Source organism: Aquarana catesbeiana, linkage group LG02, assembly GCF_042186555.1.
Source record: "Aquarana catesbeiana isolate 2022-GZ linkage group LG02, ASM4218655v1, whole genome shotgun sequence".
In the NCBI taxonomy this organism is placed as follows: Eukaryota; Metazoa; Chordata; class Amphibia; order Anura; family Ranidae; genus Aquarana; species Aquarana catesbeiana.
This window is the reverse complement of record NC_133325.1, coordinates 647,720,684-647,732,721: the sequence shown is the minus strand read 5'-3', so window position 1 is coordinate 647,732,721 and position 12,038 is coordinate 647,720,684. Positions and strand designations below refer to the sequence as shown.

The window sequence follows — 12,038 nt, the reverse complement described above, 5'->3', positions numbered from 1 at the left end:
ATGCATACTAAAAATGCACCATGTTGAAAACCCACTGTATGAAAAATGTAGAATTCATAGTAAACATAATAAATTTTACAAAATGGGAGTATCAAAATCTTCATAGAATTTCCATTTTTCATATATGGTTCATTTACCTGTATCTTCCCTGTTATACTTTAGGGTATGTTTATCCATCATTTGTATTTAGCATAATTACAACACTTTGAGTTCAATGAAAGCCAGATCATAGTATAGTGTCTGTTAACAAGGTACTCACCTAGTAGCAGCAGAAGTGCTAGGACTCCTGTGATGCAAATGAAGATGACCAGGGCTACTTTAATGAATTTACTAGCAGAACTTTTCTTGTCTGACTTTGCATTCCCCATGTCTTGTTCTTCCATGGACTGCTTGTGCTGGGAGGGGGGAAATAAGCCTGTGGACAAATTTCTTTCCTCTTTAATGTTCTTCCAGAGGGTTTTAATCAGAAACCCATGTTCTAAATGAGCTGTCTGCGTTTATGTCTTGTTGATACAGTACACATCTTTGCAAAGTTTTCAGTCATCAGACTGCCTATCTCCTCCTTCTTCACGGGGGGGGGTTAGAGGCACAATGAAAAGTATAAGGGCTTTCCCTATTCCTCCTCTTCTACAAAAAAAAAAAAACTACACATGGCTCACCGGCTGGAACTTGCAAAAATGAGTGACTAGTTCATATTTAGAAAACCTCAGTGGTTTACAGAGGATGGAACTGTGCTAGGCTGCACTGCTGAAGTTTCACATTATCCACATGTTGCTGGCTGGAAGGGTGTAATAATGTTTAGCTGGGTGGGTGTATATTATTTGTGACATGCACTACTCGTAACCCTGCGCTCAATGAGATTTCATAAACTTCACTAAACTCGGTACAGTTAAGCTCATTCTTATCTCCAGTTGTTAAGCTTCCAGGGTTGTGTTTGCCAAAATATAACACTACCCATCATCAAACTTCTCTCGTACCTTTTGATATCTTTCAAAATAAAGTTTAAAAAAAGTTTAGTGGCTTCTTATGCCAATGATGTCATCGTTCAGATTACTAACCTAAATATTTAGCTGAAATATTTTGCAAATTTGTTTTTGCTTAGAGGGTTAGTTCTCCAAAAGTAGCATAAAAAAGCCCAAAATATTGATTTGTTCCGGATTGAGCATACAATAAAAGTATTGTAAAAAAAAAAAAAAATATATATATATATATATATATATATATATATATATAAATATTTACATTTAATGAAGGTACAACATTTAGCAAGTCACATGGTTGATGATTAAAACAGGTACATCTAAGTATGCAGGCATCCGGGGTAAAGCTGACCATTCTCCGCACCACCATCAACGTTATCCCTTCCATGCTGCACTCCACAAGCACTTCAAGCCTCGCTTTCAAATCGCTCTACTACAGGGTAGTCTTCCCGGGCATGATTGCAGACTGACAGAGGTGAGAGCCAGTGGTGCGAAGGATGGTCTGGAGCAGCTTTACCCCAGAAGCCTGCATACTTGGATGTGCCTCTTTTAATAACTAACCATGTGAGTTGCTAAATGTTGTACCTTCATTAAATGTAACCATATTGCTACACTTAGAGGCACATCTCTTCTCTTTCATACACTGTAGCTCCCAGTGGCATCGCTAGGGAGGGGCGGGGGTGCGGTCCGCACCTGGGTGACACCCGCCAGAGGGTGACACCAGGCTGAGACTGGCAGTCTGGCAGCTGCATCACGGCTCCCTCCTTCCCTTCCAGATCTCCTCAGCTGCATGTGGTGTGCGAGGAAAGTGGGGGAGGAGGGAGTGAGGCAGAGACAGGGTGCTCAGAGTCTGACACTGTCACACACGCTGCAATCATCTCTCTCCCCGCCGGCTGCACTTACTGCAGACCGGACTATAGCCACCTCCTCCTCGGTTGAGGAGGCAAGGGGGAGGAAGAGGGACAGCACCTGCCCGTGGCTGAGGTATTGCAGAGGAGGGAGACATGCTGCTAGGAGAGTCAATTTAGGGAGGGGGGTTTGAGCATATGTGCTAGGGGGTCCTTTGTTTTGGGTTAGAAATTACTTGTGCTATAAGGAGGAGGCAGATTTGAAGTTTAACCCCCCGGCACAATTCCTCTCCCTTCCAAAGCACACCCTGGCACATGTCCTCTAACCCCCCCAAAATCAAAGATCCCATCCCAGCTCCATCCCCCCGATCCCATCCCTGCTCTATCCACCCCCCATCCCATCCCAGCTCCATCCAGCCCCCAATCCCATCCCTGCCTTATCCACCTCCTTCCCATCCCAGCTCCATCCATCCCCGATCCCATCCCAGCTCCATCCATCCCACCGATCCCATCCCTGCTCCATCAACCCCCATCCCATCCCAGCTCCATCCATCCCCTGATCCCATCCCAGCTCCATCCACCACCCCTGATCCCAACCCAGCTCCATCCATCCCCCATCCCATTCCAGCACCATCCATCCCCCCAATCCTATCCCAGCTCCATCCACAACCCAATCCCATCCTGGCTCTATCCATTCCCCTGATCACATCCTGGCTCCATCCACCCCCCCGATCCTATTCCAGCTCCATCCACCCCCCTGATCACATCCCGGCTCCATCCAACACCCCATCCCAGCTCCATCCATTCTCCTGATTCCATCCCGGCTCCATCAATTTCCTAACTCCATTCCGGCTCCATCCATTACCCAGATCCCATTCCGGCTCCATCCATTCCCCAGATTCCATCCCAGCTCCATCCATTCCCCAGTTTCCATCCCAGCTCCATTCATTCCCCAGATTCCATCCCGGTTTCATTAATTCCCCTGATTCAGTCCTGACTCTATTCATTCCCCTGATTCCATCCCAGGTCCATCTATCCCATGATCCCATCCCATCTCCATCCACCCCCATCCCATCCCAGCTCCATCCACCACCCCTAATCTCATCCCAGCTCCATCCATCCCCCCATCCATCCCAGCTCCATCCATCCTCCCGATCCTATCCCAGCTCCATCCACAACCCGATCCCATCCTGGCTCCATCCACCCCCCATCCTATTCCAGCTCCATCCACCCCCCTGATCACATCCTGGCTCCATCCAACACCCCATCCCAGCTCCATCCATTCCCCTGATTCCATCCCGGCTCCATCCATTTCCTTAATTCCATCCTGGCTCCATCCATTCCCCTAATTCCATCCCGGCTCCATCCATTCCCCTAATTATATCCTGGCTTCATCCTCTTCCCTGATCCCATCCTGGCTCTATCCATCCCCCCGATCCTATTCCAGCTCCATCCACCCCCCTGATCACATCCTGGCTCCATCCACCACCCCAACCCAGCTACATCCATTCCCCAGATCCCATCCCAGCTCCATCCATTTCCCAGATTCCATCCCGGCTCCATCCATTCCTCAGATTCCATCCCGGCTCCATCCATTCACCAGATTCTGTCCCGGCTCTATTCATTCCCCAGATTCCATCCCGGCTCCATTCATTCCCCTGATTCAGTCCCAGCTCTATTCATTCCCCTGATTCCATGCCGGCTTCATTCATTGAAAAAGAGAAAAGAAAGGGTGCACCAGCCATGTGCATTATCTTTTGGCTAAAATTTATTAAAACTAATGATAAAAAGGGACTACTTACAAACAGTAGTAGAAGATCACAATTGTATAAAGACAGTCTTCCAATCTCAGCAAACAGTCAGAAAACAGCAGAGCCAACCGAAGATGCCAGAAGAGCTCATAGAAAACCACTGCTGCTGACGCGTTTCGAGGGGAACATCCCCTCTTCCTCAGAGCACGGCAGTTTTCTGCTGTTTTCTGCTGAGGGCTGAAAGGCCTGTGTCTATATACCGCTTGTTTGGCTACCCACTTGTGCGCAGGAGCATTTTTTCTTTGTCCATAGCGGCTTCATTCATTCCCCTGATTCCATCCCAGCTCCATCCATTCCCTGGGGAGATGACACCATGTTTTACCACACCAGGTGACACCAACCCTAGTGGTGACGCCACTAGTAGCTCCTGCAGGCTTTTTAAGGAAAACAAAGTAGATATGGCGCCATTCAGTTGTTATAAAATTGGTTGAAATCTAAATGTGTGTACTGTTCCCTTAGATAGGTGAGGAAATTGAGGTAGGAGAAGGGATGGTGTGCAATGGTAGGTGTTCCTAGTGAGTGGACATTGCGTAGGTCCTACCCAAATATGTGTGCACAGTTTAATGAACCATTTAGTATACAACCTGGGTATGTGTTCATAAATGTGAAAAGACCCAGTATGCATGACCCTTGAGTCTAAATGTAAATGAACTAGTGATCCGTGAATTTGACTCAATTTAAAATACCATGTGTCAGAAACCACAAAAAAACTTTAAATTATTGTGATATACAAATGCTGTACAATATAAATATAAATAAATAATTAATCTAAGGCGCAACAGATCCCAAATTAATACCATATGTATATAATATTACAACAACCGTATTATAAATAGTGCAAAAAAAATGTTGCTAATATAAAGTGCTGGGGTATATAAACAGCTACTATATAACAAAATGGATTATAGGGTGCTCTTGTGCCAGTGAAGAGATCCTTTTGATGCTCTGGTAAGCTTTCCAGTGAAGCAACACTCTGTGCGTGCCTTATTCGTGCACCGCCCTATGCGTTTCATCACTCTGACGTCATCTGGAGCGCTCCAGATGACGTCAGAGTGACGAAATGTGTAGGGCGGAGTCAGCATACGTCCCTGCATCACTTCCTGTTGTAGAGGCTTGTGTCAGCAATATATGCTTTTGTTATCCCTATCATATGTGAGTACCTTTTTATGCGTTTGCATAATAAACAAACTTTATACAGTATCACGCTATTGGGGCTCCCTCTCTCTTTTTCATAATGGAATCTCCTCATAATCAACACTAAGGACGGAATCATTCCACATTGCTACACAGTGGCACATACTGTGAAGGTGTTTGACCCCAAGAGGGGGTGAAGGATCTGGTGAGTGCAGTCACAATAGGAGCACAAATAAGGCACGCACAGAGTGTTGCTTCACTGGAAAGCTTACCAGAGCATCAAAATGATCTCTTCACTGGCACAAGAGCACCCTATAATCCATATTGTTATATAGTAGCTGTTTATATACACCAGCACTTTATATTAGCAACATTTTTTTTGCACTATTTATAATACGGTTGTTGTAATATTATATACATATGGTATTAATTTGGGATCTGTTGCGCCTTAGATTAATTATTTATTTATATTTATATTGTACAGCATTTGTATATCACAATAATTTAAAGTTTTTTTGTGGTTTCTGACACATGGTATTTTAAATTGAGTCAAATTCACGGATCACTAGTTCATTTACATTTAGACTCAAGGGTCATGCACACTGGGTCTTTTCACATTTATGAACACATACCCAGGTTTTATACTAAATGGTTCATTAAACTGTGCACACATATTTTGGTAGGACCCACCCAATTACCACTCACTAGGAACACCTACCATTGCACACCATCCCTTCTCCTACCTCAATTTCCTCTCCTATCTAGAAGAGCAGTACACACATTTAGATTTCAACCAATTTTATAACAACTGAACGGCACCATATCTACTTTGTTTTCCTTCTAATTTACTTACTCCATCTAGTGGAAGTAATTGGTAGAGGCAGCAGTTCCATTAACCACTTCCTAACCTCAATCAGTACTTATTCCTTTGCGCGGTGACTTTCTTTCTTTTCCTGCAGGATTTTGCTTCAAATCCCCTTGTGGACGGCTTCTATTTGTGGATGGACATGTTATGGTTACACAACCTATCACATTGCTATAATCTTTTTATATGGACTACATACTGAAGGACTTATGAATAAATGGTTGAAGAACAAATCATCTGAGCTTCCATTATTTCTTATGGGAAAATTCACTTTGATATACAAGTGCTTTGCATTAAAAGCATGTTTCCGGAACCCATTATGCTTGCAATCCAAGGTTTTACTCATATAAAGCAAGAACCAGCACCATCAGACATCTAAGATATATAAGATACAATACTAAATTTCCAACACATAAATAATTTATGCGACATACATAACTTCCCACTGTAAAAAGAATATGGTATACAGAAATACAAATATTACTAAAAACTAGTGTGATAGATCATTACTATTCCAAATATAGCAATGTCTAAATATTCCTGTGAGAAACTTGTGAAAAATTCCATCACACCAACAATACTGTGTATTCACTTAATATACATAGCAGTCCATAAAAGTCTCTTTTTTTTCCTTGTCAAAAGAAGTTTATTGAGTATACAATATTATAAAGATACATAAAGTAAGTTTACAAGGATCTATAAAGTAAGCTCATTGTTTTACAGTAGGGTTTATATAGGTAAATATCATGAAATTTCAAATATTAAACATTGGGTTCACGTAAACCTAAATTAAAGATATATATCATTTCCTTAGTTACTTTTGTAGGTATTTAAATGATTTATATCTACTATAGATATTGTTTACAGGTAGAGTGTATATAGGTCAAATAAATTCTGATAATGAGCTTTAATCGTAAGGTGGAGAAAAGGAAAGAGAAAGAAGAAAAAGGGTAGAAAGGTAGAGGTATGGTCCACAAGGTTATCCCGCTCGTCAGTTTATTATTCTTTTTAGTTCTCTTTGAAGCCTTAGAATGGGTGTCTCTGTAAGTCATTTAATCTGTTACCATGGCAACAGGACAGAGTCATTGAAGTTTGACAGAAACTGTTGTTTTATCCAAGGATGCCAAAGTTTTTCAAATTTTGGAATTTGATTTTGATCGATGGCTACCATCTTAGCATGGGACATTGTATTATTCATTCTGTGAATTGTTTCTGCTAGTACCAATGTAGGAGATTTCCATGCCTTGGCCACTGTTTGTTTTGCAGCCGTTATTAGTTGGATCATAAGTTTGAATTGAGAGAGTGTTAACCATTCCGGTTTTAGATTAAGTAAAGTTATATATGGATCTGGTTGTAATATTTTTTTAAATATTTTAGATGCAATCACGAAGACTTCCTTCCAGAAGGTTTGGATTACTGGGCACGTCCACCATATGTGTAAATGTGTGCCTATTTCTGGGCATCCTCGAAAACAAAGAGCTGAGGTATTAGGTGAATATTTTGCCACTCTAGCGGGTACAAGGTACCAGCGAGTTAGGACTTTATAATTTGTCTCCAGTGCTAAGATGTTGGGTGAAGATGACTTAGATGTGAGCCATATGTTAGACCAGTCCGTGTCTTCTAAAGTTCGTCCCAGGTCCTCCTCCCACCTCTGAACGTAAGAGGGTCTATTAAGATTTGCTACTCCATATAATTGATTATAAAGTGATGAAATTGTACCTTTAGCAAATGGATCTTTTGTACAGATTGATTCAAAAATGGATAATTGGGATAATGGTGTATCCCCCTTTAGGAATGGTGTATAGAAATTTTTGATTTGGAGATATCTAAATATCTCAGAGTTTGGTAGATCATATTTTTCTCTAAGCGATGGGAATGAAAGGAATGATTTAGATGCTATGAAGTCATTTAGTGTCTGAATGCCTGATGTTGTCCAAGCTTTAAAAGAATTTGGGTAGATCCATGCCGGATAAAAGGCCGGATTTCTGATAAAAGAAAGGAGAGGATTGTGTGGAGATTGTAACTGATATTTGGTTTTTAGTTTATCCCAGAGAGATAAGAAGTGTTTAGTTATGGGATTATGAATTTTAAAGCGGTCTTTAGGATCAAGCCATAATAAGTTTGATATTAATAGAGGGTCATTTTCTGAAGCCTCTATAAATACCCATAATGGGATTTCCTGTTTTGCATGGTATTTGGACAGACTGGCCAAATGTGCTGCTCTGTAGTAGTTAGTAAAATTAGGGTATCCCAGGCCTCCTTTATTTTTGGGAAGATGTAGTGTGTGTATAGGTATACGTGGTTTAGAAGAGCCCCATATAAACGAAGTTGCTCTTTTTTGTACTATTCTCAAAAAATAGGAAGGAATTGGAATAGGGAGGACTCTGAATAGATAAAGCAATTTGGGTAGAATAGTCATTTTGATTGCATTAATCTTCCCTATCCAGGATAAAGGAAGTTGCGACCATTGTTTTATTAGATTTGTGATCTGTCTTAATACAGGAGGATAATTGGTTGAGAATAAGTCAGAATGAGATGCTGTTAAATGAATTCCAAGATATGGGATTGATTTTTCTGCCCATGTGAATGGGAGTGCAGCCCTAGCCGGGATCAATTCCATGTTTGTGAGTGAAATATTAAGCACTAGGCATTTCTTAGGATTAATCATAAGGCCGGATAGGGCTGCAAATCCATCAAGCGCTGGTATTAAGTTAGGACCAGAGACCTGTGGTGATGATAGAAAAAGTAATATATCGTCTGCAAATATACATAATTTGTGTGTAATACCTCCTACTTCAATGCCAGTTATAGTTTGGTTTGTTCTGATGTATTGGGCCATGGGTTCGAGTATAAGGGCAAATAATAAGGGAGATAATGGGCAACCCTGTCGGGTACCTCTTTCAATATTAAAGGCATCAGATTTGTATCCAGCATATTTTATATAGGCTTTGGGTTTATTATATAATGCTTTGATCCATGTTAAAAAGTGGGGTCCAAAACCCCATTTTTGTAATGAATATTGCATATATTGCCAGGATACTGTGTCAAATGCCCTCTTAATATCGAGAGATAGAAAACATAAAGGGATTTTCCGTTTTTTAGCAATATGTGCCAATAACACTGCCCTGCGTATATTATCGCCTGCCTGTCTATTTGGCATGAAGCCTACTTGATCTCTATGTATTCATTTTCCTATAATGCTATTGAGGCGTTTTGCTATTATTTTTGCTAATAATTTAATATCAAGGTTTAACAGAGAGATAGGCCGATAATTCACACAGGAAGTATCATCAGAAAGGGGTTTTGGGATCATACAAACAATTGCCATTAGTGTTTCTTGCCGAAAAGAATGTCCATCTAGAAGTTTGTTAAAAGTTTCAGTGAGAATGGGAGAGAGTATTTCTGAGAATGTTTTATAGTATAAAGCCGAGTAGCCGTCTGGGCCTGGTCTTTTGTTAAGTTTTAGGTCTTTTATGGCGTTAGCAACTTCATCTATAGTTATAGGCTCATCCAAACTGCTTTTTTGATTCTGAGATAACTCAGGTAAGGTTATTTTTGAGAAGAAGGATTCAGCCTCTGTAGGATTAAATTCATTGTTTGTCTTGTATAAAGTTGCGAGATGTGAGTGAAATTTATGGACTATTTTAACTGGATTACAAGTATAAACATTTTTTGATAATTTCAAACGTATTGGTTTGAAAGATTTGTTAGTTGAATTTAATGCCCGAGCCAAATATGTACCTGGTTTGTTTGTATTCATGTAGAAATTGTGTTTGGAGCGTTTGAGGGATTTATCAACTGACTCAGTGAGAAATAGATCGTATTCCAATCTAGATTTTTCCAGATGAGATTTTGTACTCTGAGATGGATTATCTTGGAATGATATGTAGGCTGCATTAAAATTGAGTTCTAGTTTTTTTGCTAGATTTTTGCGTTCCTGTTTAAATAGTGCCATTTGTCTTTGTATTGTACCACGCAAGACAGGCTTATGAGCTTCCCACAGTGTTATTGGGGAGATGTCTGTTGTATTATTAATTGATATGTATTCCTTTAAAGCTTGTTCAATGGCCATCTGATGTAGTGGGTGTTTGAGCATTATGTCCGGTAAGTACCACGTTGGGTCATGCGCTTTTGGTATGGCTGAGGCTATAGTAGTGTATACTGCATTATGGTCAGACCACGGAATCGGAATTATATCTGATGCAATAATTTCTGGTAGCATTCCTATTGTTAGAAAAATATGATCTATTCTGGTGAAGGTTTGATGAGGGTGCGAGAAATAAGTGAATTTCTTTTTCATTGGGTTACTTTCTCTCCACGAATCTACCAGATTGTATTTGGAAAGAAGTTGAGAAAAAGGTAATCTAGAGGTTATTTTGGATGGTGTAAAAGGTGATTTATCTAGAAATGGTAGGAGGACCTGGTTCGAATCCCCACACATTATCACTGTTCCTATTTTGTGTGTATTAATCACTTGTAATATATGTAAGAGGAATGGTGTAGGTTGTTTGTTAGGAGCGTAGTAGGAAATCACCGTGATTGCTGTATCCATTATATAACCCATGAGTATCAGGTATCTACCTTCTGGGTCTTTAATTTCTGATGATAAGGTGAATGGTGTGGATCGGTGAAATGCAATTAGAGTTCCCCTTTGCTTGGTACAGGCAGAAGCCGTGTAAATTCGTTGATAAAAAGGAGAAATATATTTTGGAGTAGAATCTTTGGTGAAGTGTGTTTCTTGGAGGCATACTATGTGAGCCTTCTTGTTATGGAAAGTACGGAAGGCTTTGGTCCTTTTTTGAGGGACATTTATTCCCTGAACATTCAGGGAAAGTATATTCAGTGGTGCCATGGCAACAGATCAAATAGTTTTGACTTACTTTTTGTTATGCAGAGCTGACTGCGCAGATCAACCTGTGTGGACTGAAGAGTTGAAAAGATAGAAAAGAAACCAGTGAATTCTGGAGTAAAGAGTAAACAAAAAACATATGAGATTAGATGATACATTGTATAAATTATTTTTTGCAAGTAATCACAATTTATCCGTGAAAGAGAATAAATATCTCTCTCAGGGGAATAAGTGCCTTCGTCACACTCCCACATAATATGGTTGGGAGAATGAGGAGGGCTAATGGGGGTACACGGATCTTCCGCTTACAGGAGAGAAGTGCTATGTCAAAAGACATCAAAATGATGTTTCATTAATTGGAGTGCAGAATATAGTTTTTGTTGAAATTATTTATTCCAGGGTGGTTGTATATGGTTAGTCTTGCCCTAGGCTAAATAATTCAGTTAGAAAGGTACTGTTAATAACTTTGGTATTGATGAAGATAGTTTGAATTATTTTGGGATTTTAACCCTTTTAGAGTAAACAATTACATATTTTATTCATATGTAACTGTTTAGATATGTTAACTCATAAAATTGAGGTTGTATTGCCTCAGATTAGAATAAACAAAAACATAATTCTAGGAACTAGTTAGGTAATAATATATTTGTTTTAAGAAAAAAAAAGAAAAAGCTTCCATTACTTCTGGATTATTGAACATATTTGTCCTAAAAAGTAATAAATCTATTGTTATTACCTGATAATATATAACTGAACAAGAATTTCCTTATTTCACTTATATATTCTAAGGCTATATGAATCAGAAGCAATAAGAAATATAACTGGAATGTAACATGATCCCACACAGTGTGTGACTATCAGAATGCAGTTACATTCAGTTATAAATACAGGTTTTTTATAGAGAACCATCTCTTAGTATAATAAATGAAGAGATATCAGGAATTAGGATGTCAGTCCATTGAATCTTCTTGGTCCATGGATGATGTGGCATAACGGCCTCTTTTGTGAGAATGATGATTCCCATTTTGTTCTGGAATTTTCTGGGTGCTGCCTGAAGGTGAAGATGATGCCATTCTTCTGCGTGTGTGAGAGTTGCTGCTTGTGGGTTCTGTCAGATTTAATTTTAAAAGGGTTTGTTGTAGTTCATCTGCTGATCTGCTTCTGTAAATTGTACCTTGGTGGTTAAATCTGACTGAAAAGGGGAAGCCCCATTGATACATAATGTTGTGGCGTTGCAGTTCCATTAGTTGGGGTTTCATGGATCGTCTTTTAGTAATAGTAAGTTGGGATAGGTCAGCAAAAATTTGATAATTGTGTCCTTGAAAATTAAGTTCCTTTTTTTCTCTTGCAGCAATTAGTATTTGTTCTTTCGTTCTGTAATAATGAAATTTTGTGATTATATCACGTGGGGGTCCATCTTTCTTTTTGGCTGTGAGGGCTCTGTGTACTCTGTCCAGTTCTAAACGTTCAATAGGGATATCTGGCTTTAGTTCTTGTAATAGAGCAGTAATAGTAGATTGCAGGTCTGTCACAGTTTCAGGTATTCCCCTT

The 12,038-nt window shown here is 39.9% G+C and overlaps 1 protein-coding gene across 1 annotated transcript in view; it reads right to left on the bottom strand.

The window, feature by feature from the left end:
• Nucleotides 1-558, bottom strand: part of PHEX (phosphate regulating endopeptidase X-linked) — a 398,049-nt gene extending 397,491 nt beyond the window's left edge. Inside the window, exon 1 of the mRNA XM_073616504.1 lies at nucleotides 260-558. Coding sequence (XP_073472605.1) covers nucleotides 260-383 — 124 coding nt within the window. The 5' untranslated portion in view covers nucleotides 384-558. The remainder of the gene's footprint in view (nucleotides 1-259) is intronic.
• Between the last annotated feature and the right edge of the window lie 11,480 nt (nucleotides 559-12,038).